The 20,185-nt window shown below is 42.9% G+C and overlaps 10 protein-coding genes across 10 annotated transcripts; 6 read left to right on the forward strand and 4 right to left on the reverse strand.

Annotated features, from left to right (window-relative positions):
* Positions 1-112: 112 nt before the first annotated feature.
* Positions 113-922, forward strand: PLP2 (LALA0S04e01024g1_1; the record flags this gene model as incomplete). The annotated part of the gene is made up of 1 exon (XM_022772582.1): positions 113-922. One exon carries the CDS (start codon positions 113-115, stop codon positions 920-922), a length of 810 nt encoding a protein of 269 aa, XP_022628033.1.
* Positions 923-1,049: 127 nt separating this feature from the next.
* On the reverse strand, positions 1,050-2,414 carry UBP8 (LALA0S04e01046g1_1; the record flags this gene model as incomplete). The annotated part of the gene is made up of 1 exon (XM_022772583.1): positions 1,050-2,414. The coding sequence occupies one exon, from the start codon at positions 2,412-2,414 to the stop codon at positions 1,050-1,052; it is 1,365 nt and encodes a 454-aa protein (XP_022628034.1).
* A 1,406-nt stretch (positions 2,415-3,820) lies between these two features.
* Positions 3,821-6,067, forward strand: SAS3 (LALA0S04e01068g1_1; the record flags this gene model as incomplete). Its single annotated transcript, XM_022772584.1, has 1 exon — positions 3,821-6,067. One exon carries the CDS (start codon positions 3,821-3,823, stop codon positions 6,065-6,067), a length of 2,247 nt encoding a protein of 748 aa, XP_022628035.1.
* A 238-nt stretch (positions 6,068-6,305) lies between these two features.
* Positions 6,306-8,177, reverse strand: LALA0_S04e01090g (LALA0S04e01090g1_1; the record flags this gene model as incomplete). The annotated part of the gene is made up of 1 exon (XM_022772585.1): positions 6,306-8,177. One exon carries the CDS (start codon positions 8,175-8,177, stop codon positions 6,306-6,308), a length of 1,872 nt encoding a protein of 623 aa, XP_022628036.1.
* A 1,382-nt stretch (positions 8,178-9,559) lies between these two features.
* LALA0_S04e01112g (LALA0S04e01112g1_1) lies at positions 9,560-10,453 on the reverse strand (the record flags this gene model as incomplete). The annotated part of the gene is made up of 1 exon (XM_022772586.1): positions 9,560-10,453. One exon carries the CDS (start codon positions 10,451-10,453, stop codon positions 9,560-9,562), a length of 894 nt encoding a protein of 297 aa, XP_022628037.1.
* A 1,315-nt stretch (positions 10,454-11,768) lies between these two features.
* On the forward strand, positions 11,769-14,228 carry DCP2 (LALA0S04e01134g1_1; the record flags this gene model as incomplete). Its single annotated transcript, XM_022772588.1, has 1 exon — positions 11,769-14,228. The coding sequence occupies one exon, from the start codon at positions 11,769-11,771 to the stop codon at positions 14,226-14,228; it is 2,460 nt and encodes an 819-aa protein (XP_022628038.1).
* A 168-nt stretch (positions 14,229-14,396) lies between these two features.
* On the reverse strand, positions 14,397-15,818 carry NCS2 (LALA0S04e01156g1_1; the record flags this gene model as incomplete). Its single annotated transcript, XM_022772589.1, has 1 exon — positions 14,397-15,818. The coding sequence occupies one exon, from the start codon at positions 15,816-15,818 to the stop codon at positions 14,397-14,399; it is 1,422 nt and encodes a 473-aa protein (XP_022628039.1).
* A 435-nt stretch (positions 15,819-16,253) lies between these two features.
* Positions 16,254-16,586, forward strand: COX23 (LALA0S04e01178g1_1; the record flags this gene model as incomplete). Its single annotated transcript, XM_022772590.1, has 1 exon — positions 16,254-16,586. The coding sequence occupies one exon, from the start codon at positions 16,254-16,256 to the stop codon at positions 16,584-16,586; it is 333 nt and encodes a 110-aa protein (XP_022628040.1).
* Positions 16,587-17,043: 457 nt separating this feature from the next.
* TOM70 (LALA0S04e01200g1_1) lies at positions 17,044-18,861 on the forward strand (the record flags this gene model as incomplete). Its single annotated transcript, XM_022772591.1, has 1 exon — positions 17,044-18,861. The coding sequence occupies one exon, from the start codon at positions 17,044-17,046 to the stop codon at positions 18,859-18,861; it is 1,818 nt and encodes a 605-aa protein (XP_022628041.1).
* Positions 18,862-19,740: 879 nt separating this feature from the next.
* MRP35 (LALA0S04e01222g1_1) lies at positions 19,741-20,016 on the forward strand (the record flags this gene model as incomplete). Its single annotated transcript, XM_022772592.1, has 1 exon — positions 19,741-20,016. The coding sequence occupies one exon, from the start codon at positions 19,741-19,743 to the stop codon at positions 20,014-20,016; it is 276 nt and encodes a 91-aa protein (XP_022628042.1).
* Between the last annotated feature and the right edge of the window lie 169 nt (positions 20,017-20,185).

Genomic DNA, 20,185 nt, shown 5'->3' on the forward strand with positions numbered 1-20,185 from the left:
TAGCTATATTATGGGCGACCCATACGTCGATCTTGAGATGGTGAAGCGACACTTCAAGAGGGAAACCATAAGACGAAGCTCCCGTCACAGCATACCGTCGCATTCATACAACATGCAGAACGATCCGTTGGTAAAGGTAGATGTTGATGAATCAGAAGACACCGAGTGGAATGATATCTTGAGAGCGCATGGTGTTATCCCACAACGGGCACCGTCACCAACCGCACAGCTTGAGGAGGCACTTGAAGAAGCGCTTCAAAAGCAGCAAGAAAATCGACTAGATGGGAAAGATCTTTCCGACCTTGAAGAGCTGGAGGATGATGAGGACGAAGAGTTCTTGGAGCTGTATAAGAAGCAAAGAATGGCAGAAATCAAAAAATTGCATGAGAAAGCGAAGTTTGGCCAGGTTTTTCATGTCAACAAGCCCGAGTACAACAAAGAAATTACGGAATGCAGTATGGGCTCGAAAGAAGAAGGAACTGGCGGAGTGTACGTATTTGTGCATATGTCTTCAAGCAGCAAGCTACAAAGCAGGCTGTTAGCAGACATTTTCAATCAAGCAGCAGTGAAATTTCCCCAGATCAAATTTGTGGATATCCCAGCCAATAGAGCTGTCGAAAACTATCCTGAAAATAACTGTCCCACGCTCATTGTCTACTACCTTGGTGAGGTTCTCAGAAACTTTGTGACACTACTGGAATTAGGTGGAAACGATACTAAGCTAGATGATTTGGAAAAAGTGTTGGTGAAAGTTGGCGCTGTAGATGAAAAAGATGATCGGTTGGTTATGAATCTAGATGACGAAGATGCCAGGGAAGACCGGTTCAACCAATATACTAAGAGAGGTATCAAGTCGGGCATCAAGGGTAAATTCAACGTTGGCATCGGCAGCGGCAGTGAAGATGAGGATTTTTTCGATTGAGCGCTTAGGGACTACTGTGAGCGTACTCTTTCTATCGCATATTGGTACCTCAAAAGTTAGTTTTGCATGATGATAGATATTTAATGAATGAATTTAAATGCAGATGTTTTGTGTGACGCCGTCCAGATTAACCGATTTGGCGAATGACGTAAAAAATTAAGTATGCTTGTTGACGCAGCACATCCTCCTCCGAAATACTTGTTACCATTGAGTCGTTGAAACGGAACCATTGACCTCCTGTTATTTTGCACATGCTTGTGTAATGCCCTTGATTTACAGAACCCTCCTGAGAGATGACCGCTACCAACTCGTAAACGAATTCAGGAACATGTTTGGATTCATCTTTATGGCAGTAAGGGGTCATGTTAAGATATGCAGGAAATTCGACAAAGTCATTAAGCTTCACGCTTGTACCTGTCATACGGTGCTCAAACCGCTTTAACTGGAGAACCAAAATTGGTGGTAGCTTGGAAATGGTCATTTGTTTGATAGGGTTTTGGGTTGATCCACAGTTACGGCATTTGTGATTGAAGTCTGTTAGTTTTTCGCCCTCGTGAAAGCTCTGCAGACATTCGATTAACGTAGTCTTGTTGTTTATGTCCAAGGACAGATCCATCATGGGATCAAACTTGATGTTACTACCATCGTGACAATCTGCGCAAATGATTGAGCTTCGCAACATACCTTGAAAAGCTGAATGCGCAATACATTTACAGAATTCTGGTTTTATCGATGTCTTTTTGCTGACTCTGACGTAGTCCGAATGTAGCTGATTCAAAAAAAACTGTAAGAACTCATGTGCATCCTGTTGAGAGTATCCTGCTAAATTTTTGTTGGCCTTCCAAGAACATAGAAGTAATTCGATGAAACCTTTTTGACTTGCGGGAAAAGAACTGTCGTTCGAGGGACCGTAGAAATTCGTAATAACAGTATCCATGGCGCAAGAAAAACAGGAAAGACTATCCTCAGAATCACAATGTGCAAAATGGTGTTGATCTAGACTATTTTTGAGAATGTATGGATTGTGAACCAGTGTTTGTACAATGGTGCTCATGAAGCACGTTGAACCCATGTTAACCAGTCCACATAAACCATCTCTCCCATGAAGGCTGGGTGGTGCAGTCTTCACCGAAATATCGTCCCAGTATTTCACGAGCATGGAATTAGTGAGCATTTCATTCCCACTCACAAAGTCCATGCACTTGAAACAAAATAAAAGTCCGTTGCTGGAATTTACGCCAAAAATGTGTCCCACTTTTTTGCTATGCATGGCAAAATGTCCAGAGTTCCAGCATCCGCAGCACCCACACTGTAAGCACATAAAAGTCGATCCGTTATTGATTTCATAGCATTCAGAGCATCGCATCGATAGAAGATGACGATTTTTAAATGTGCTATGCTCGATGATGTATCGGATCATATTGTAAGTCTTCAAGACTCCATCCCGGGTTTTTTCATTTCTAAAAGCTTGATTTAGATGAGGACAGCTCATAACCGAAATGAACAAGCTAGAATGGGGCAGCTGGCTCGAAACACTGAACCCGCTTAGCTCCAGCGCATCTAGTTCTATGGAATTTTTGAGATCAACCTTTCTTTAGCACTAGCTACGGTTGAATCCAAAACTTGATGACAGTATTTCATGGAATGAGCAGAAATGGAAATAATCGAGGTTACGGATCAGTTGAGCACCAGTCGAGGCCCGAGTGTGAAAAACGGGGAAGACAGCCACTAAAGAAGTGAAGAAGTTGTCGATTTGTTAAAACTTATAAAAAACTCAATCTCATTCCATCTTGATAGATTTTCCTGGACTGATCGTGGACTGGTCGTAAGCTGGACATTGTCAGCTATCGTACATTAGAGATGGATCAAGAAGTGTGGGCTTTCGAAACTCAACCAATGGTGTGTGACAGTTGTGCGTGAGTGTAATCACTTTATATTTCCAAGAAAGTCATCGTAGACAAGAAAAGCCATTAAGGATGTAGGGCGACAAGTTTCAAAATAATAAACATTCCAGTCATATACGTCCTCGGGTCTGCTCTGCAAATAGTGTCCAAAGTTGTTGTTATTCAGCGGGAGCTCTGTCATATCACCGTATCACTGACACCAAGTCACGTGCCACCAATTAACGTTACGCCAGGCCCACCGGAACAAAACAAAATAATGCATGTAAGAGTTTAAAGACAAAAAATGCGCAATTTCTGCCTGTGTTAGGGGTCTGAAACCATCACTCGGTTATACACTGCCGAGATCCATCGTGTTTTCCTTTTGGTCACCGGTAGGAAATCGCGTGACAATGGTGTTCGTTTTCTTTTTGCTGTAGCGCCCTGAACAATACCAATGACACTAACCACAAGACGCTAAAATCAGTATTTCTATCCCAGCTTGTAGAATATTCATGTAACCGGACATTTGAAGAATTTCTATCTGTGAAGTAGCATCATCATTGGGCTAGGAACAAATGCATTCCGAATGTACACTTTTTGAAAGTAATTCTGCTAAAACTTGTTTCTATAGATCTCAGTCAATGCGCTCTTGGCACCATATGCGACATCAACGTTAAACCTTGATACAAACATTTGATTTTATTTTATTTTACTTAATTTTATTTTATTTTATTTTATTTTATTTTTGTTTTTTCTATTTTTCATTATTTTTCATTTAAATTACATCATTAAATTGATCGTTGTTTTGATATGTCAAAGACGCTGTGGGTGATTGTTAAATACAAGACCTTATGCTTTCTATGGAGCTTTGGCACAAACTCCGCCAAGATCGCACAAGTATTGTGATCGCTGTTTAATTGTGTCTCAAAGTATTAGTTGACCTAGACTGCTTTACTTTCACAGCTTTCTAGGTCTCTGGGCTTTTCAATCGAGATTCTTTACAAAACATAGTGTTATGAACCCTGCGGATGCGCACGCGCAACGACATCAACGTCTTCTACGAAACATCGAGCTCAACGATAACATACATGCGTCAATTGCAAATGAGATAGCAAAAGACCCGGATAAGTTTTCCCGCCAAACCAGAGCTAATCATTCCTACAAAAGAGATACTGCTTCCCCCAATGTCCAGAGAGCGCTACCCTCGAAAAGAAAACCATTGCATAGATCATCCCCTGGGCTGATAAAATCAGAAACACCAACTTTTCATTCATGGTCTCTCCCCACAGATGCAGAGACCGCCAACGCTCTCAGTCCTTACCTGTCATTCCCAAAAATCGATCCCTTTCGTGGAACATACAAAAAGCATGTTTTGAAGATACGTTATAATCCAACGAAGTTCCTGAATTTTGATAACCTTATCTCTAACTCGAGTGTGGACCCTGACCGGTACGAAATTGACTTCAACGTTCATGAAACACAAACGCTTTTCAATAAAATAGACAACGATCACTCTATGCCGTATCGGTGCGCCATTGCTGACAAGAATGATTTCACCACACACAACACTACGCCCTCAATACAAGATCGTGAATTTTTCCAGGCACTATTGTACAACGCAAGCCCTGCGTCGTATTACAACGGGAATTTACTCTTGGCCTTCACAGAAGCTGAAGATAAAGAGTTGCAGCATTCAAAAAAACCAAAAGTCAAAAGAGAGGCCGCAAGGATCGAATACGTTCACCTTCGTGGCTACGAAATAAAGACGTGGTATACAGCACCATACCCAGAAGAGTTTAATAAAAATAAAATTCTTTACATTTGCGAGTATTGTTTGAAATACATGAAATCAAGATACGTTTTCCATCGTCATCAACTGAAGTGTTCTTTACGGCATCCCCCCGGAAATGAAATCTATAGAGATGGGAAAATATCAATTTGGGAGATTGATGGGCGCGAGAACGTCATATATTGCCAAAGTTTGTGTTTGTTGGCAAAGCTTTTCCTAAACTCCAAGACGCTGTATTATGATGTGGAACCTTTCATATTCTACGTCCTGACCGAGCGAGAGGACGTAGGGGGTCAAAGTCATTTTCATTTCGTTGGGTATTTCTCGAAAGAAAAGCTTACCTCAACGGACTATAACCTCAGTTGTATTCTTACGTTACCCATATATCAAAGGCGAGGTTATGGTCATTTTTTAGTTGATTTTTCATATCTTCTCACTAGAAGAGAATACAAGTGGGGAACACCAGAAAAGCCGTTTTCTGATTTGGGTTTACTGTCATACAGAAATTATTGGAGAATCAAACTGTGCCAAGTAATCGGTTCTTTGAAAAAAGATATTCTGAATGCGCAAAAAAATGGATTGATGTTCCAATTCAGTTTAGAAGACCTTTCCAATCTCACAGGAATGATACCGACAGATGTAGTTTTTGGTCTTGAGCAGCTCAGAATACTTTATCAGTTTGAAAAAGATAATAAAACAAGATACGTCATAAAAATCAGCGACTGGTCGCTAATAGACAATATCATACGGGTTTCCAACGCTAAGAACCTGAATTCTCTACGTCCTGAAAAATTGGTTTGGAAGCCAATGATCTTCGGTCCCTCCTGCGGCATTAACGCAATGGGAACGATGGTGGAGACCACTGGCGCAACGCGAACTACAAAATCGGGCCGAAGAAATGGTATTGACAATTTCAAAAACAGTATTTCGGTATTAGTTAATTTTTTGCAGGACGACATTGCTGATCCAAAAAGTATGGAAGAAACAACATCAGAAAAAATCCGATCTCAACAAATCGCTGAAATTGATCCCAAATTTCTGACCGATGTTAACTCAAAGTACGCCGGAAACGCCAGTACATCTTTAAAAATTGCGGATGAAATCATCCATTTACAGGCTAAGAAAACAAATCGGAATAACGGGCGCGTACCAGCTGAAGGACGTGATGGTCAGGATAGAGACATAGTAAACTTTGAAGAAGGAGAAGAAGAAAGAAAAGAAGAGAGCGGAAATGGATCACAGATAGTTGATCTAGTTAATGATGATTTTAATTATGAAGACGCCAAATTCACAGGCGTCTCCGATGGTGATGGCGACCACCTCGAGGATGAGTCATCTGATTCCGATGCTTGTGTCAAGAAAAGCCGAAGAGGACGGGTCCTGAAGAAAATATTTGATAGTGGTGATGACACTGATGAGGAGCGTGTAACTAGAAGGCAACTAAGAAGCAGAAATGTTCCTGCTGAATTGTAATATCATGTAAAATGCTAATCTTGTAAGAAAAATCGAACTGGAGATTTAATGAACATAACCAAAACTTAAATGATACATTGCCCTAAGCGTGCTTGAACTTTACCAGAGTTAGCGCGGCATCATGGACCTATACTGCAGATTGAGCCAACGTAAACAAAAACCGGCTGTTATTCGTGAACTCATCGTTAATTTTGAAAGAAAGTACCGTAGGAGACTTCTGCGCCAATGCGACATCTTTTCATAATATGTTTTTGAAAAGACTGTTCAGCGGAGGCAGGGCGGCATTATGGGCAACCGGGTTGCTTGTGCTATTCACAGAAGCGTATGAAATACCACGATGATCGGTCAGGCCAGGCGAGTAACCGTATTTTGACTGCTCTAGAGACTTACTCAACCCAGACTTCGTGGATGCCTCAAAATTAGCAGGCGAAGCATCACGATTAGCGGGGTGAGGGGAAAACACAGGTGAATTTTCTCTGCCGTTGGAGTCTGAAGATAGTGATAATGATGGGGATACTTCTTTCTTAATATCAAACACCACCTGGGATGGTGCACGCGAATTATCGTCGACATCTGCATTGCTTTCTTCCTCGATTGCGGTATCTTCAGTGAGCGATCTGTCAGGAGAATCAAGGGGCGAATTGCTAGCTGGAGAGGAGGAAGGAAGGCCCAAAGTTCCTATCCTGACCTGAATCTCTTTCTCTGACCTGTGTGGAAGTAGGATGCTAAGCTCGTCTAAGGAAAGATGCTTCTCTTGTCTTTCGTGTAAGAGGCGGTCCTCATCCAAAGACCAGTTTGATGGTTCTGAACCTAAGCCTGCATGGCTCAGAGCCGTTCTAATACCCGGGTTGAATGTCGCCGTGTTAGAACGAGGAACATCTGTATAATTGGAAATGGATTCGCGCCTAATCATTGCGGGCTGCACAAAACTTTCTCTTCTGGCTTGTATGGACGACCCACGGCGTGAAGGAGGATTATTGAAGCTTTCCCGTCTGGTTAATGAAGCTACCGACGAAGGGGCATGCACAACAGAACCTCTTCGAGATGGGGTCGAAAAGTTTCTATCTGGGGCCGCCATTTGAAAAGATGAACGTCGTGGCCGAGATGAAAATGAGTTCTTACGAAGTTTCGACGTCGTCAAGGTTGTATTGAGACCCGCAGAAAGATTGCTAAAACTCGATGCCGACGAAATGGCCGATGTCGATACAGCCGAGTGCGGTAGAGGTGGGTGTTGTGCAACGGAAGCACGTCTGGAGCGTACCAGAACTTTAGGTATGAGACCCAGGTTCTCATCTTCTGATGTCTTTTTGGCATCAGTTGGGGGCAGATGAGAAGTAGAGGAAGAATTTAGCAAACCTGATGGTGGAGCCATGGTATGCGAGTAGGACCTAGGTTTCACGAATTTTTCCGGGTCAGTATGATAATGAGTTGCCTGCTGCTGAGGGAGCTGTTGATAAGATGGAAAACCGTGTGCCGATTGCGAGAAGTTTGTCGGAGTCCTAAAGGATAATCCTGCAATAGGTGTTGGTTCAGAAGAAGCAACGACGGGGGGGTCCATATACGGCGTCCCAGGTATCGCAGGTGGGACATAATGCGGCATAGACAGGCTAGAGGGTGTGTTGGATTTTAGGCCCAGGTTCTCACCAAGGGAAAATGCGCTAGGACGCGAAGCAAGCGGAGCTACCGCGTGCTCTCCAACTGATTGAGGCGTTATTGACGAAAGTGGGTCAACTCCAGCTGTAGATACTAGGGGCGATCCAACGGGTAGAGTCACGTCAATATTATTGCCCTCTGATGATAAAACTCCGTTTCCTATTCCAGCCTGGGCTGAACCATTTCCAGCACCTTGTTGATCCTCTGGAGTTTCGTCCGTTGGCGGTTTCCCCGTGATTTTCAGATTTCCGGACCTCAGTCTGCGCCAGCGAAACTGACAGGCATTTGGAGTTCTGTTTTTGAAGTACTGTGCAATTTCTTTCCATCCGAGTTTTCTAACCTCTTTCAAATGCCGCAACAACACGTCGTCTTGAGGATCCCACGACGACGGATTTTTGGTCTGCGCTGCAGCGAGGCCGGAACCTGGGGCTTGCACTGCGGACTTTGAAACTGTCATCCCAAAATTACAGAAACCTTGTGTCTTTCCTGTCCCGATATAAAAATAAAAAAAACCAAAATCTGACAAAAAAAGCACGAATTTAACCAAGTGTTTATTTTACAAATACCCACTTGACTCTTCCACGCGTGCTCATTCACAATTTCCCAAATTCCCTTTAGCTAAACGCCTGATTCGTTGATTCCACGTTGTTTCCACGTTTTTTTTTTGTCGTTGTTCGATGTTCGTTGTCCACTCAACAAAGTTTGACACAAATTCTTAACTATTAATCGTCCTATTTCGCTTCTAACGCAGTTTCCAAATAGCTTGCAACAATATCTTCAAATAACCAGCTTTTATGCGGTGCTAGCAAGCTTTAAACTGTCGTTTTTCTATGCGATTTTGTAGAGCGATGAGCTGTGAGATGAGCTTTTCCAATTTTCCATCGAGACATTATTTCATGGTCGCGCGCGATGAGATGAGCCTGGTGGAAAAAAAAAATTTGATGAAAAATATGAGGCGAGATATTATTCACGAGTGATGACAGTGGTGACAGCGTCAGGAAAGGAAAATGTGATGATAGAGTGTGTCAAGACAGAAACAGTTGTTCACGGGAGTCAGGATCCTCGAACACAGATCACAGATGAAGATTAAAAATACTGAAATTTGATGAGTGAGAAAGAAATGGGGAGAGTGGAGAGAGTCCCGTGACCTAATGTGAGACAAACATTTTAACAAAATTGAACTACGATGATAATTCGAAATGAAGATACATGATGTGTGATATTGAATGGAAAGAGTCTTGTATCCCGAACTAGCTACTGAGGTTTCGTTCAATGGATTTTGTTTTTCGTGTTTGTCGATGAGATACTTCGTAAGTACTTTGGAAAGTACTCGCGGCCGGCAAGTGAGAAGAAGGTGTCAGCGACGCGATATCCGTAAAATGATAATGTGTACCTGAAGGTCAGCTTGTGCTGGTGACGAAGGGCGTGGTGCAAATTGCTTGATTGAGATACAAGAGCCATAGATATGTTCCTGCTATTGAAGGGCCAGCACTTGATCAACAGTTTCAAACTTTTTGTCCGAAATTTGCTTTCGTCGAAGACCCACACCTTACGGATCGTGAACTTCATGAATTTCAGCGAAAAACCCGAAAACAACGAACACAACTGTTAGTGAGCAAGAGAGCGGGAGTGTACAATACTACTCGGTAAAAAGCTCTACACGATCACGTGATCTATCACTATTTGGCTTTACCGTCGCTGTCAGCACTATGCCACCTATGCCAAAGTCTTTAAGTAACCATCTACAGCTCAAGTGCATCTCACGCCCTTCATTGCTTCAAAAAATTCAAGTTCTTTACTTTGTTGAAATTACTAAATAATCATAACTGCTCGTTGCACTCACGAAGAGGTCAAAGTTCCATCCCGCAAGTTGTCTTCAATAACCAGTTCGTCTTTATTTTCCAAAACGCCAGCGTTGGCCAAAATGTGTAGTGTGCCGGTGACCACACCATGCAAATCATTGATGTCTCCTGTGTCGTTGTGGTATTTTACGGTTTGGAACCATCCTTCGGCGTCTTCTTTAGAGTATCCAAATTCTCTTTGCACCAATTCAATGGCCTCTTCCTTGTGGTGGTTGAAATAGTCGATACCTTCGTTTAGGGCCTTGATGAAACCCTTATAAGTGTCCGACTCGGTTTCGACACGCTTCACAACAACCCACGATGGCCACGGCGACGAGACGTGACCCAACATTTTAATCTCACCCGAATCCAAAAATTTCTTGGATGTGTAGTATTCCCACAGAAATGCGTCTGCTTCGCCCGAGTTCACAGCTTTGCGCAAGTTTTCGAAGGTGTTGAGCACGGGGAAATCAGCAAACGGCTTTTCCAAGTCCATCTGTTGGGCCATCACGTAGCTCATGACGTGGGAACCGCTTCCTAGTCTTGAGACACCAATTTTTTTGCCCTCTAGAGATTTCAAGTCTGTGAGCTCTTCACGCTTGGCACCGGTCGAAACGGCCCATTCCAAAGCGGATTTCACAAATGTGCCCGCGATCTGGTATTTGGGCTTCGTGTCCTTGGCTGTGTCGGCGATTCCGCGCACAAACGACTCTGTGAGACCGATTGCAATGTCTAGATCACCGCTGTTCAGCGATTGGATCAAATGGCCAGATCCGCTAGGATATGGGATTAATTGAATCTTCACATTTTGTTTCGCGAACAGACCCTTTTGTTCAGCGAAAAATAAGGGACTGGCGAAATGTTCTGGGATGTAACCGACTTTAAGAGACATAGCGATGTTATATAAAACCGTTGGATTATTGGCGGTGTTTGCAGTTGTCGAATGAAAGACTGTAAACCTTGTATATGAGGATATTCAGTTCAAATTAAAGGTTTTTCGAAATATCGATGAAAGCTTAACGTTACCGTAACCGTAATGATATTTTTCAGGTAGCTAATTAAGGTAGACAGACAAACGACTTTGACACCAAAACCTACAACCGTCGCACTTATATATATAAGAAATGGATCTGAATTGTGGCACTCAATTTCCGCCCATCCAATTGCAAAACACTGTATCTTTTGATTTCACGATGTTGTTTTGCTTAGCTTTTTACTATGACTAGGTAGGACTATTTTTTTGCTAGCTTTAGAGCTTTGCTATTGCTGAACTAATCGTTGAACAGGAGAACAGGGGAAATGTAGACGATGCCACAATGGACTCTCCTATGTAACTGAGTAAGGGCCAAGGCGCAGACTTTCGAAGCAAGTTCACTGAGGGGAGTGGGCATGGGGCAAAAGAAAAAAAAACTTCAGATGCCTCCGAGCACCCACACCGCACCAGTGAGAGCTAGACGTTAGTCCTCGAAAGTAGAAAAAAAAGGGTAAAAAGGGTGTTATTTTGCCGGTTATGGGTTTTGAGCCCGTTGTGAGATCAGTGAGTGTCGTAGCAACACGAGTTCTGGTTTCTGGGGTTGCGCCAGAATGGTACGAAATGATACCGATGGATGCCCAAAACTTGCAGAAACAAACAGTCGCGGCGCTTGTGAGTACGGAAAGGTCAGTTCCAGGCTCTTGGATACTGTAAGCAACAGGTTCGTCCCTTCTCTTGATCGCTTCGTACTAAGCTTCGATAGAAATCTCCTAATTTTCTACAAGTGCGCTCAAGTGCGGCAGGCCAAACTCTATAGGGTTTAGCGGTTGCAGATGGTAGTTAAATCTGCTTCGGGACCCTAAGTTAGCGTTTTCTCTTCAGAAAGAATCGTTTCAAGTTAGAGGATTCAGCTACGATGTTAGACGGTACTGGTGACCCTATAAGAGCTCAAAATAAACGTCAACCCTCCATAAGATCACATTCGGGTCGCTTCAACCTTCCAGTCTATTATCAAGATATGTATTTCTTGAGTTAGCCTGTTTTTAGCTGCTAGACTGGACTCGTACACAGGGCTTATAAGCTAATATATAAAAATATTTTAACAATATTACACCTCTAAGACCAAGTTTACACCAAAAAAACCAAAAAAGAAGGATACATAACTTTGCAAGCTTACCACATTTCTCCACTACTGTTGGAATTAATTCAGAGCATACGATCAAAACTGTGAGCCATGTCTTTACCCCTTCGACACCCCTTGGATACTGCAGCATCGTTAGATAGGGTTCTGGAAGACCTTATCGTGAGATTCATCATCAATTGTCCGCCGGAAGACTTTTCGTCGGTGGAAAGAGAGCTATTTCACGTTGAAGAGGCGAACTGGTTCTACACGGATTTTGTCAAAATTTTGAACCCAAACTTGCCCAATCTCAAGATCAAATCCTTTGCACAGCATGTTATTAGACTGTGCCCAATGGTATGGAAATGGGACGTAAGAGCAGAACAGGCACTCCAAAAGTTCTCTCAGTACAAAAGAAGTATACCTGTCCGCGGTGCCGCAATTTTCAACAAAAACTTGACCAAACTGCTTCTAGTCAAAGGCACAGAATCAGATTCATGGTCTTTCCCCAGGGGAAAAATCTCGAAAGACGAAAATGACGTGGATTGTTGCGTTCGTGAGGTGCTTGAAGAGACGGGATGCGACATTTCCGAATACATTGATGAAGAGGCCTTTATCGAGCGTAATATTGGCGGCAAAAACTACAAGATATTTTTAGTGAGTGGGATCCCCGAGGATTTTAAGTTTGAGCCCAAAGTGCGCAACGAAATTGAAAAAATTCAATGGCACGATTTCAAAAAGTTGTCCCGGAATTGCAACCCTAAAACGGCCCAAATTAAAATATACCTGGTGAACAATCTTATGAGGCCTTTAGCTATGTGGGTAAAGAGCAACCGCCAAATTGACGACGACGAGAAGCTCAAGGCACACGTGGAGACGCAATTGAAACTTCTGTTAGGTATCAAGAAGGAAGATACTCCTGACCCGGGCCGAGAACTACTGAACATGCTTCAAAGCACTGTATCCGCAGGCAATGCACCCCCCAACCAAAGCCAAGAATCAAGCCAAGTTCCCCTAAGTTATAACACTTTCAATTCTACGGGAGAAAGCCACAGCTCTGGCACCAATGGTGCCACCACTCAGCCACCTAGCATTCCAGCGCCTACTTTCGTTGGCCCACCCCCACAATTTCAACATAACTTCCCTTTCATGGCGTTTCAGCCTTTTGCGCCGTTCCCTTTCACGAACGGTACTGGCGTACATATTGGAGGCGCTCCTGGTCCTGAAGTTTCAAGTTCCAGCTCTGAAAGCACACAACCTCCACCAACCCCAAAAATAAATGCCTTGGCCAAACCAACTGTGGTTGAGGAAGAAGAATGTCATGGGAAAGGTCTTCCACAAGTCGAAAACTCACAGCATGCGTCAGCAAAGCAACTTTTGGATATCCTTCACAAAAAGGGTCCCAGTCAAGCAGTCCATCCAATACTAGAGCTATCAGCGGACAACATCACGAGCGCAAAAACTTTATTGAATTTACTGAAAACCCCACGTACAGAACATTACGAGCGAGAGAAACTCGAAAAACTACAATCTGATCCGGTCAGCCTTGTGGCTAAACCTCAAACCAACAAACCAATCGGCGGTCAAGCGTTACAAGCTTCTGTAACAAGCTCATCAGAGACCGACGCCGATGCTTCTGAGTACGAAGACTTTGAAAGTGGCTCCGATAGCGAATTGGAAGACAATATAGAAGATGATCAGGAAGATCCACTGGAATCATTTTCTGCCAAGTATGCGAGAGATAACAAGCACCAGAGGCAAGCCCTGAATGCTTCAAACAAAAACATTTTTCGTCAAGACGATATAGACATTTCAAACTGTTCCCAAACTTCATCACCTGAGGTTGCCGACGGTAGAGTATTGGAGGAAATTACAAACAGACCAATCCTTTCACCCACGCCAACCACTAAAGATCATAATACTAAAAAACAATTTAGTGGACCTGCGAGTCTGACTATGGGATCGCAGTCTGGAAGTCAGGAAGATAAAAACCTGAAACTCCAAGGAAAACCAAAATTCAAGTTGCTCAAGCGCGGCGAGATTTTCAATAGTGCGTCTGAATCTTCTAAAGTCGAGAAGTCGCTAAAGGAATCAGATGCAACCTTCACAGGTACAAAGGAAGGAGAAAAGATCTCTTCGAATTTTTCAAAGGATACTAATAAAAGCCCCCTTAGCGGGTCCACTGGTGTCACTTTACAATCTAATGATCACTCATGCGCTAACGCAAATAGCGGTTCTGCCACAAATAAACATACAGGCTCGGTGTCTTTGCTAGACCTACTGAAGAATGGAAAATCTGGGTTAGGTTCCACGCAAGCACCACCTCCGCCAATTGCACAAGAGGCTGGCCTCGGTACCAGGCCGGAGCAAAAAAGAGTTGATAGTGGAGGTAACGAATTGCTCGAGATGCTACACCGCTTTCCGTCTGCAAAGTCAGCGGACGCTTGTAGGGACGGAGCGCCAAGCAGTGCTGGTTCATCGTCCTTCTCACCAGCTCAGACTTTTCAAAGCCCTGCCGAAAACCATAATGCATCACAGCAACTTCTTTGTATGCTCAAGAAGGCGTCAACGTAGCCTTAACCGAGCTTTTAACTGCCGATCTTTAGCCACCGCAAGATGCGGAAAACGACAGTTTTCGCGTAGTGTCAAATTTAAGGCTTTCATATGCATCCCACTGGTTACTAGATAGTTTTACAAAACTACCATAAATAAAAGGTCTAGAGGGCGCGTTCTAAATTGGTTTCACTCTTCATCATCGTCAATGACAAAATCTTCTATCACATCCTTCAAAATATCTGGTTTGCTCTCTGGCCAAGAGATGTTTTTGTCCTTCACCTCTCCCAAAATCAGCAGACAGCCATAACAAGTTGCCAATTCTTTGCCGTTTACTTTGAACTCGGAAGCCAATTCGAGATAATGTTCTCGAGATTTGCCATGCTCCGAATTGATCCAAGTAGAATACAAGTGATGGTCCTCTTCAGTCACCAAAGGATAACTACTGGTTACCGTAATATGCCGCAGCCATTCAGGACCATTTCTATAAAGCATGGTATAGCAGATTCCACATCTGCTAGCTGTCGGTACGGTATTCAATGGTCTGTCTAGTTTAGCGCCTGTTCTCACAACGGTCGATATGACATTAGAATAGTTGCCTTCTATGTTATCAAAGTACTGGCGAGCCAGTTCGTTTATTGTCATATTCCTTACCATTTTCGGCGATGGCGAATGTCCCGATTCTGAGTTCTTTTCAATCAAAAGTGTCTGCTGAGGATAGTACTCATAAATGTAAGGCAAGAGGTTTGATATGTGACAAAATGCGTCGATTTCTGAAAGTAGCACGTCGCGCATGGGATGCAAGTTTTTGAAAGACTCGTCAAACTCCACGTCAAAGCTTTCGTTATCTAAAGCACTGGCGATTTGAGCGGCTCTTCCTTTGACGACCGAAGCCATAATTTCATCGGCCAGTCGTGTCATAGAGTGGCCCCATAATATTGCCTTGTACTGGCCTTGTACTGCAAACTGTTTGATGACGGCTGTTCTCATCACATTGAGCAGATCCTCGCGTGCAGATCGATTGACGCATCGATTAAGAAGTACGTCAACGGTGGGCTGACTACCAGTATCGTTAGAAAAGGTGTTTATCTTTCTGACGATGTAGCTGGTGTCTTCCAAATGTACTTGGATGTGTTTGGAGGAATTGAAAAACGTTTCAATATCAACGACATGAATTTTGTACAACTTTTTGGTTTTCAACAATCTGGTGTTCATCAGAGCACGTAATCTGTCTTTTAAACTTTTCTCCTGGGCAGCTCCAAAATAGCAGACGAGTATTTCAATACTGAAACCGGTCTTGCCACGATGAACTTCTAATTGCTCTTCTAAGACGTCATTTAAGACATTAAGCATTACCAGAGAACTCGAACCAAATGAAAGTGGCACCAAAACTCGCGATTCTGCATTCATTTTTTCTGCTATTTCTGCGGTTTTCACTTTATCCTGGTACATGACCTTAAAGATATCTTGGAAGTACTGATCTGACATCATCTGCTTCCGCTGCTTCAGAGATACGAACTTACAGAAACATTCTGAACAAAAGGGTTCTTTCCTTGACACAACAACAGCTTTTTCAATACGACAGCGCTTGCATGACTGAACTTCAGTCATTATCGATAAATAAGGTCAACCAAGAGTTTTAGCTATGTTCAGTCTTCCTTGAAAGGATTCTAAGCGATGCGATGAGCTTGATGCGATGAGCATGCTGTAATTTTTCATCAAAATTTAGTAGTAATTGTATATATACGTATGTATATATTATATATATACATAATTATAATAATATATAACAAAGGCATAGAGCAAAGGGCAAGACGTTGTTCAAATCATGGACTCAACAGCCGAGTTTCCTTTTGAGCATTAACATTGATTTACGGTAGTAACCCAGAATTTTTGTGATACGCCTCTAACTTATTAGGTTACCATTTCCAAGGTTTTTTCACATCCTTAAAAACATACCGAGAAAGCTTGTTAGACACTCTTTTTTTTGTCGAGGTTGAGCTCACTCTATTGAAAAGCTTACACGACTGTCGATTAGACCCTACAATGTCTGATCCAAAAAACATGCCAGCGGAGAACGCAGACCCACAGGTACAGATCGATAGAGCCAAAGTGGACTATGCTCCGAAAGATGCCTCAACCAAAAACTTCAAATTCTACCCTGACAATCCGGAATCAAGCTTCAACAAATACAGGTTTGCCGCAAAAGACGCAAGCCAATTTTACGACCCGTGCCAGGAATCCTCAAAGATGAGCTTGAGGTGTTTGGAAGAGAACGATTACGACAAGTCCATGTGCCAGGAGTATTTTGACGCATACCGCGAATGCAAAAAGCAGTGGCTACAGGCGCGCAGAAACAACAGAAGCCAATGGGAGTGAATGAACAGGACAAGCGGCCAAAACTCAGAAAGAAGAAAAAAAAGACAATTCGTTTCAAGAATGGGCAAAGAAAGAGTCTCTCGGACATAACCGGCAAGCCGAAAACCGGTCTGTGGTTTTCGTTTTTCTCTCAACTTTCACTCTACGTTTTTAGACAATGAATTTCGATTAGCTGATTTGCTGCAAAACCGTTTGTCTCACTGTTTCTCAACCAAAAAAGCTCCAATTTGAGCGCTTTTTTTTCCGGCAGGGACTCAGAAACCTGGTTTCTACTACTTCACAATAAATCAAGACCTGATGCCAAGGTTTAGGTCTCCGATCAGCTACATTTAAGGTTCATTTTGGTTTTGAAAATTTTTATAGTACGTAGACAGAATATAAAAATCTATAACTTATTGTCTATTCTTGCACAAAACATTTTACTTTTCGATCAAGGTCAGTAGAAACAAGAGCCATAATGTCGTCTGAGAACTCTTTCGGTCACTTTGTGGCGAAGAATAAGACTGCCGTTGTTGCGTCGATCGCCGCCGGTGCTACAGCAGTTGGGGCATATTACTACTATCAGCAACTCCAGCAAACTAAACAAACTTCTGGAAAAGAAGACCAAGGTGAGGCCAAAGAGCTTGAAGGCGAGTCTAAAAGTGGTAAAAAGAAAAAGAAGAGCAAGAGAAAGCCTCAGACGTCTTCAGCACCCGCATATCCTGTTGATGCAAACGGAGAACCAGATTTGAGCAACGTTGCAGGTCTGAGTGAACAGGAAAAGGATAAGATTGCCGTTGGATTGAAGGACAAAGGTAACGAGTTTTTCAAAAGCCAGAAATTCCATGATGCTATCCAGTTTTACACGCTAGCCATCGATGTTAAAAACGATCCGGTTTTCTATTCCAACAGATCCGCGTGCTATGTTTCTTTGGGCGAACAGGAAAAAGTTGTAGAGGACACCACTGCAGCATTGAAGCTAAAACCAGACTATTCCAAATGTCTACTTCGTAGAGCCACCGCTAACGAGAGCTTGGGCAATTTTGCAGATGCCATGTTTGACTTGTCTGCGTTGAGTTTGTACGGCGACTTCAACGGATCTTCTGTGGAGCCATTGCTAGAGAGAAACATGAACAAGCAATCGATGCTTGTTCTCAAGGAAAAACTCGAGCAACACAAACCTAGCCAACTACCTGCCAACACGGCTTTGGCCTCATTTTTCGGTATTTTCAAGCCTGAGACATCTTTTGACAACTTTGACGAAACATCCGAGGCAGACCGCACTTTGGTCAAAGCATTGACCAAGTTGTATGAAAGAACCGCCAACGGGTATGAAGAAGCTGACAAATCTTTCTCCAAAGCTCGTGAACTTTACAAGACCTTACTAGACGAGTCCCCTGATAATGAAGAAATGAAAAAGAAGGCTGCCATTGCTTTAGAACACGTTGGTATCTTCAAGTTCCTGAAGAACGACCCCTTAGCCGCCCACGAAGATTTGAAACAGGCTGTTGAATACTTTCCAAGACCAAACTCCTATGTGTACATGGCTCTCATCATGGCCGACAAGGGACAAGGTGAGGAATACTTTGAGAACTTTGAAAAAGCACTCAAGATAGATCCAGATTGTGCTGCTGTATTCTACCACCGTGGTCAGATGTACTTCATCACCCAGCAGTTTGCCGAAGCAGGTAAAGATTTTGAAAAAGCTAAAGAACTTAACGACTCAAATATTTTCCCTTACATCCAATTGGCTTGCTTGACATACCGCGAGGGTAAAAACAGTGACAGCGAAACTCTTTTCAGCGAGGCGAGGAGAAAGTTTCCAACAGCTCCAGAAGTACCCAACTTCTATGCTGAAATTCTTGCCGATCAAGGTGACCTTGCTGGCGCAAGAAAACAATACGAGATTGCTGCGAAACTAGAAAATGCTTTGCCAGGGATCCATGTAGGTGTTTCGCCATTGATTGGCAAAGCTACTTTGTTGTCGAGAGAACCCACTGTGGAGAACTTTGTGGAAGCTACAGAACTATTCGAAGAAGCTTGCAAAATCGATCCAAGATCTGAACAAGCCAAGATCGGTTTGGCTCAGCTGAAGCTTCAACAGGAGGACATTGATGAAGCTATCGCTTTGTTTGAAGAAGCTGCTGACTTGGCCAGAAGCTTTGACGAGAAACTACAGGCCACTACGTTCGCTGAAGCTTCCAAAATCCAGAAGAAGATCAGAGCTGATGAATTCATGAGCAAGAAGATCGATGAAACTTTGGCAGCATACCATGCCCGTGGTATGGTGGGCTAGATGTGTTCGGAGCGAGATTTCAAAGGTCGAGGCAAAAATTATTTCGAAGATTTTACTCAAGACCTAAAATGGAATTTCTCTTACATGCGTAACTGTAAATATAAGCAATATAAACCAACCTTCAGATGACTTTTTCCCTGTCAACTGTTCCACTCAAGACCACTTCGACAGGGTCCTTAGTTTTTTCGGACGCGCACCTATATGATCATTATCGGCTTCGCTTTCCAATTTTCTTTTGCGGGAAGCCATTCCTTTGTTAATTGTTCTTGAATTTGGCCTGCCTATGTCTGAAAGAGCCACAAGTCCGCCTTTGTCCGATTCCAGCTCGTAGTGGACGTTGTAACGAAATTCATCTTGCTGATAATGACAAATTTTGGTCATTTCGCGAGGGTAGGTCCAAAGTTGAGAAGTCGAAGTGATATTGACAGCCGTTTCAGATTCTTTGATCGAATTCGAGAATTCACCCATAATAACGTCGTCCATCATTCCTCTAACCGTGTGCGTTAAGATATGCCCTTTCAAATTATTATGAAATATTCTAATTTTTATTTGTAACCCACCGGCAACGAGAAACCGGGATCCTTCTTGAGCTTAAATAAGTCTCTTGATAGCTTCGTCAAGCGGCTGGAGGAAAAGCTCCACAAACTCGGTGACGTTTTTACTGACGTCGTCGAGATCTCGTAGATCATCTCTTAATATACTGTCACTGATCTAAAGTGAACTACTCATCTTTAGTTCTATAATATACATCAAAAAATTTGGTAATGGGAAAGCCCATAGAGCTAACTGATCAAGCTGTCAAGACAGCTTTGGCTTAAGGTAAACCCTATCAGTCAGCTTTGAGACTTAGTCACAACCCATTTAAATTCAACAAATCAAATGCTCGAGTATCTCATGCGCTCTGTTGCCAACTGTGGCCGAATCTTTAATCGAGTTCAATCACCAATTCTGGTTCAGAGTAGAACTCTGATGAAAACTCATAAAGGTACTGCCAAAAGATGGAAAAAGACGTCTACAAGCTACAAGAGGGGACGTGCTGGTAGAAACCACGGTAACGCCGGATGGAGCAGGTCATCCTTGAAATCATTGAGCGGGAAGACGCTAGCACACTCTACTCACATAAAGCATCTGAAAAGACTGCTTCCGTATCAATGATTATTGCATAGGGAGAATGAATTCAACACAGTGGCAGCAAAAAACTTTGAAAGACACCAATGGGATGCAACACTGACGTCTTACATGTATCTATAAATATAGACGGTATATCAAATGTAGAGGGTTCTTGTAGATAGAAGAAAAAGCAAAAAAGTAGGAGGGTCGCTCC

Source organism: Lachancea lanzarotensis, scaffold LALA0S04 (genome assembly GCF_000938715.1).
Source record: "Lachancea lanzarotensis genome assembly LALA0, scaffold LALA0S04, whole genome shotgun sequence".
NCBI classification, from domain to species: domain Eukaryota; kingdom Fungi; phylum Ascomycota; class Saccharomycetes; order Saccharomycetales; family Saccharomycetaceae; genus Lachancea; species Lachancea lanzarotensis.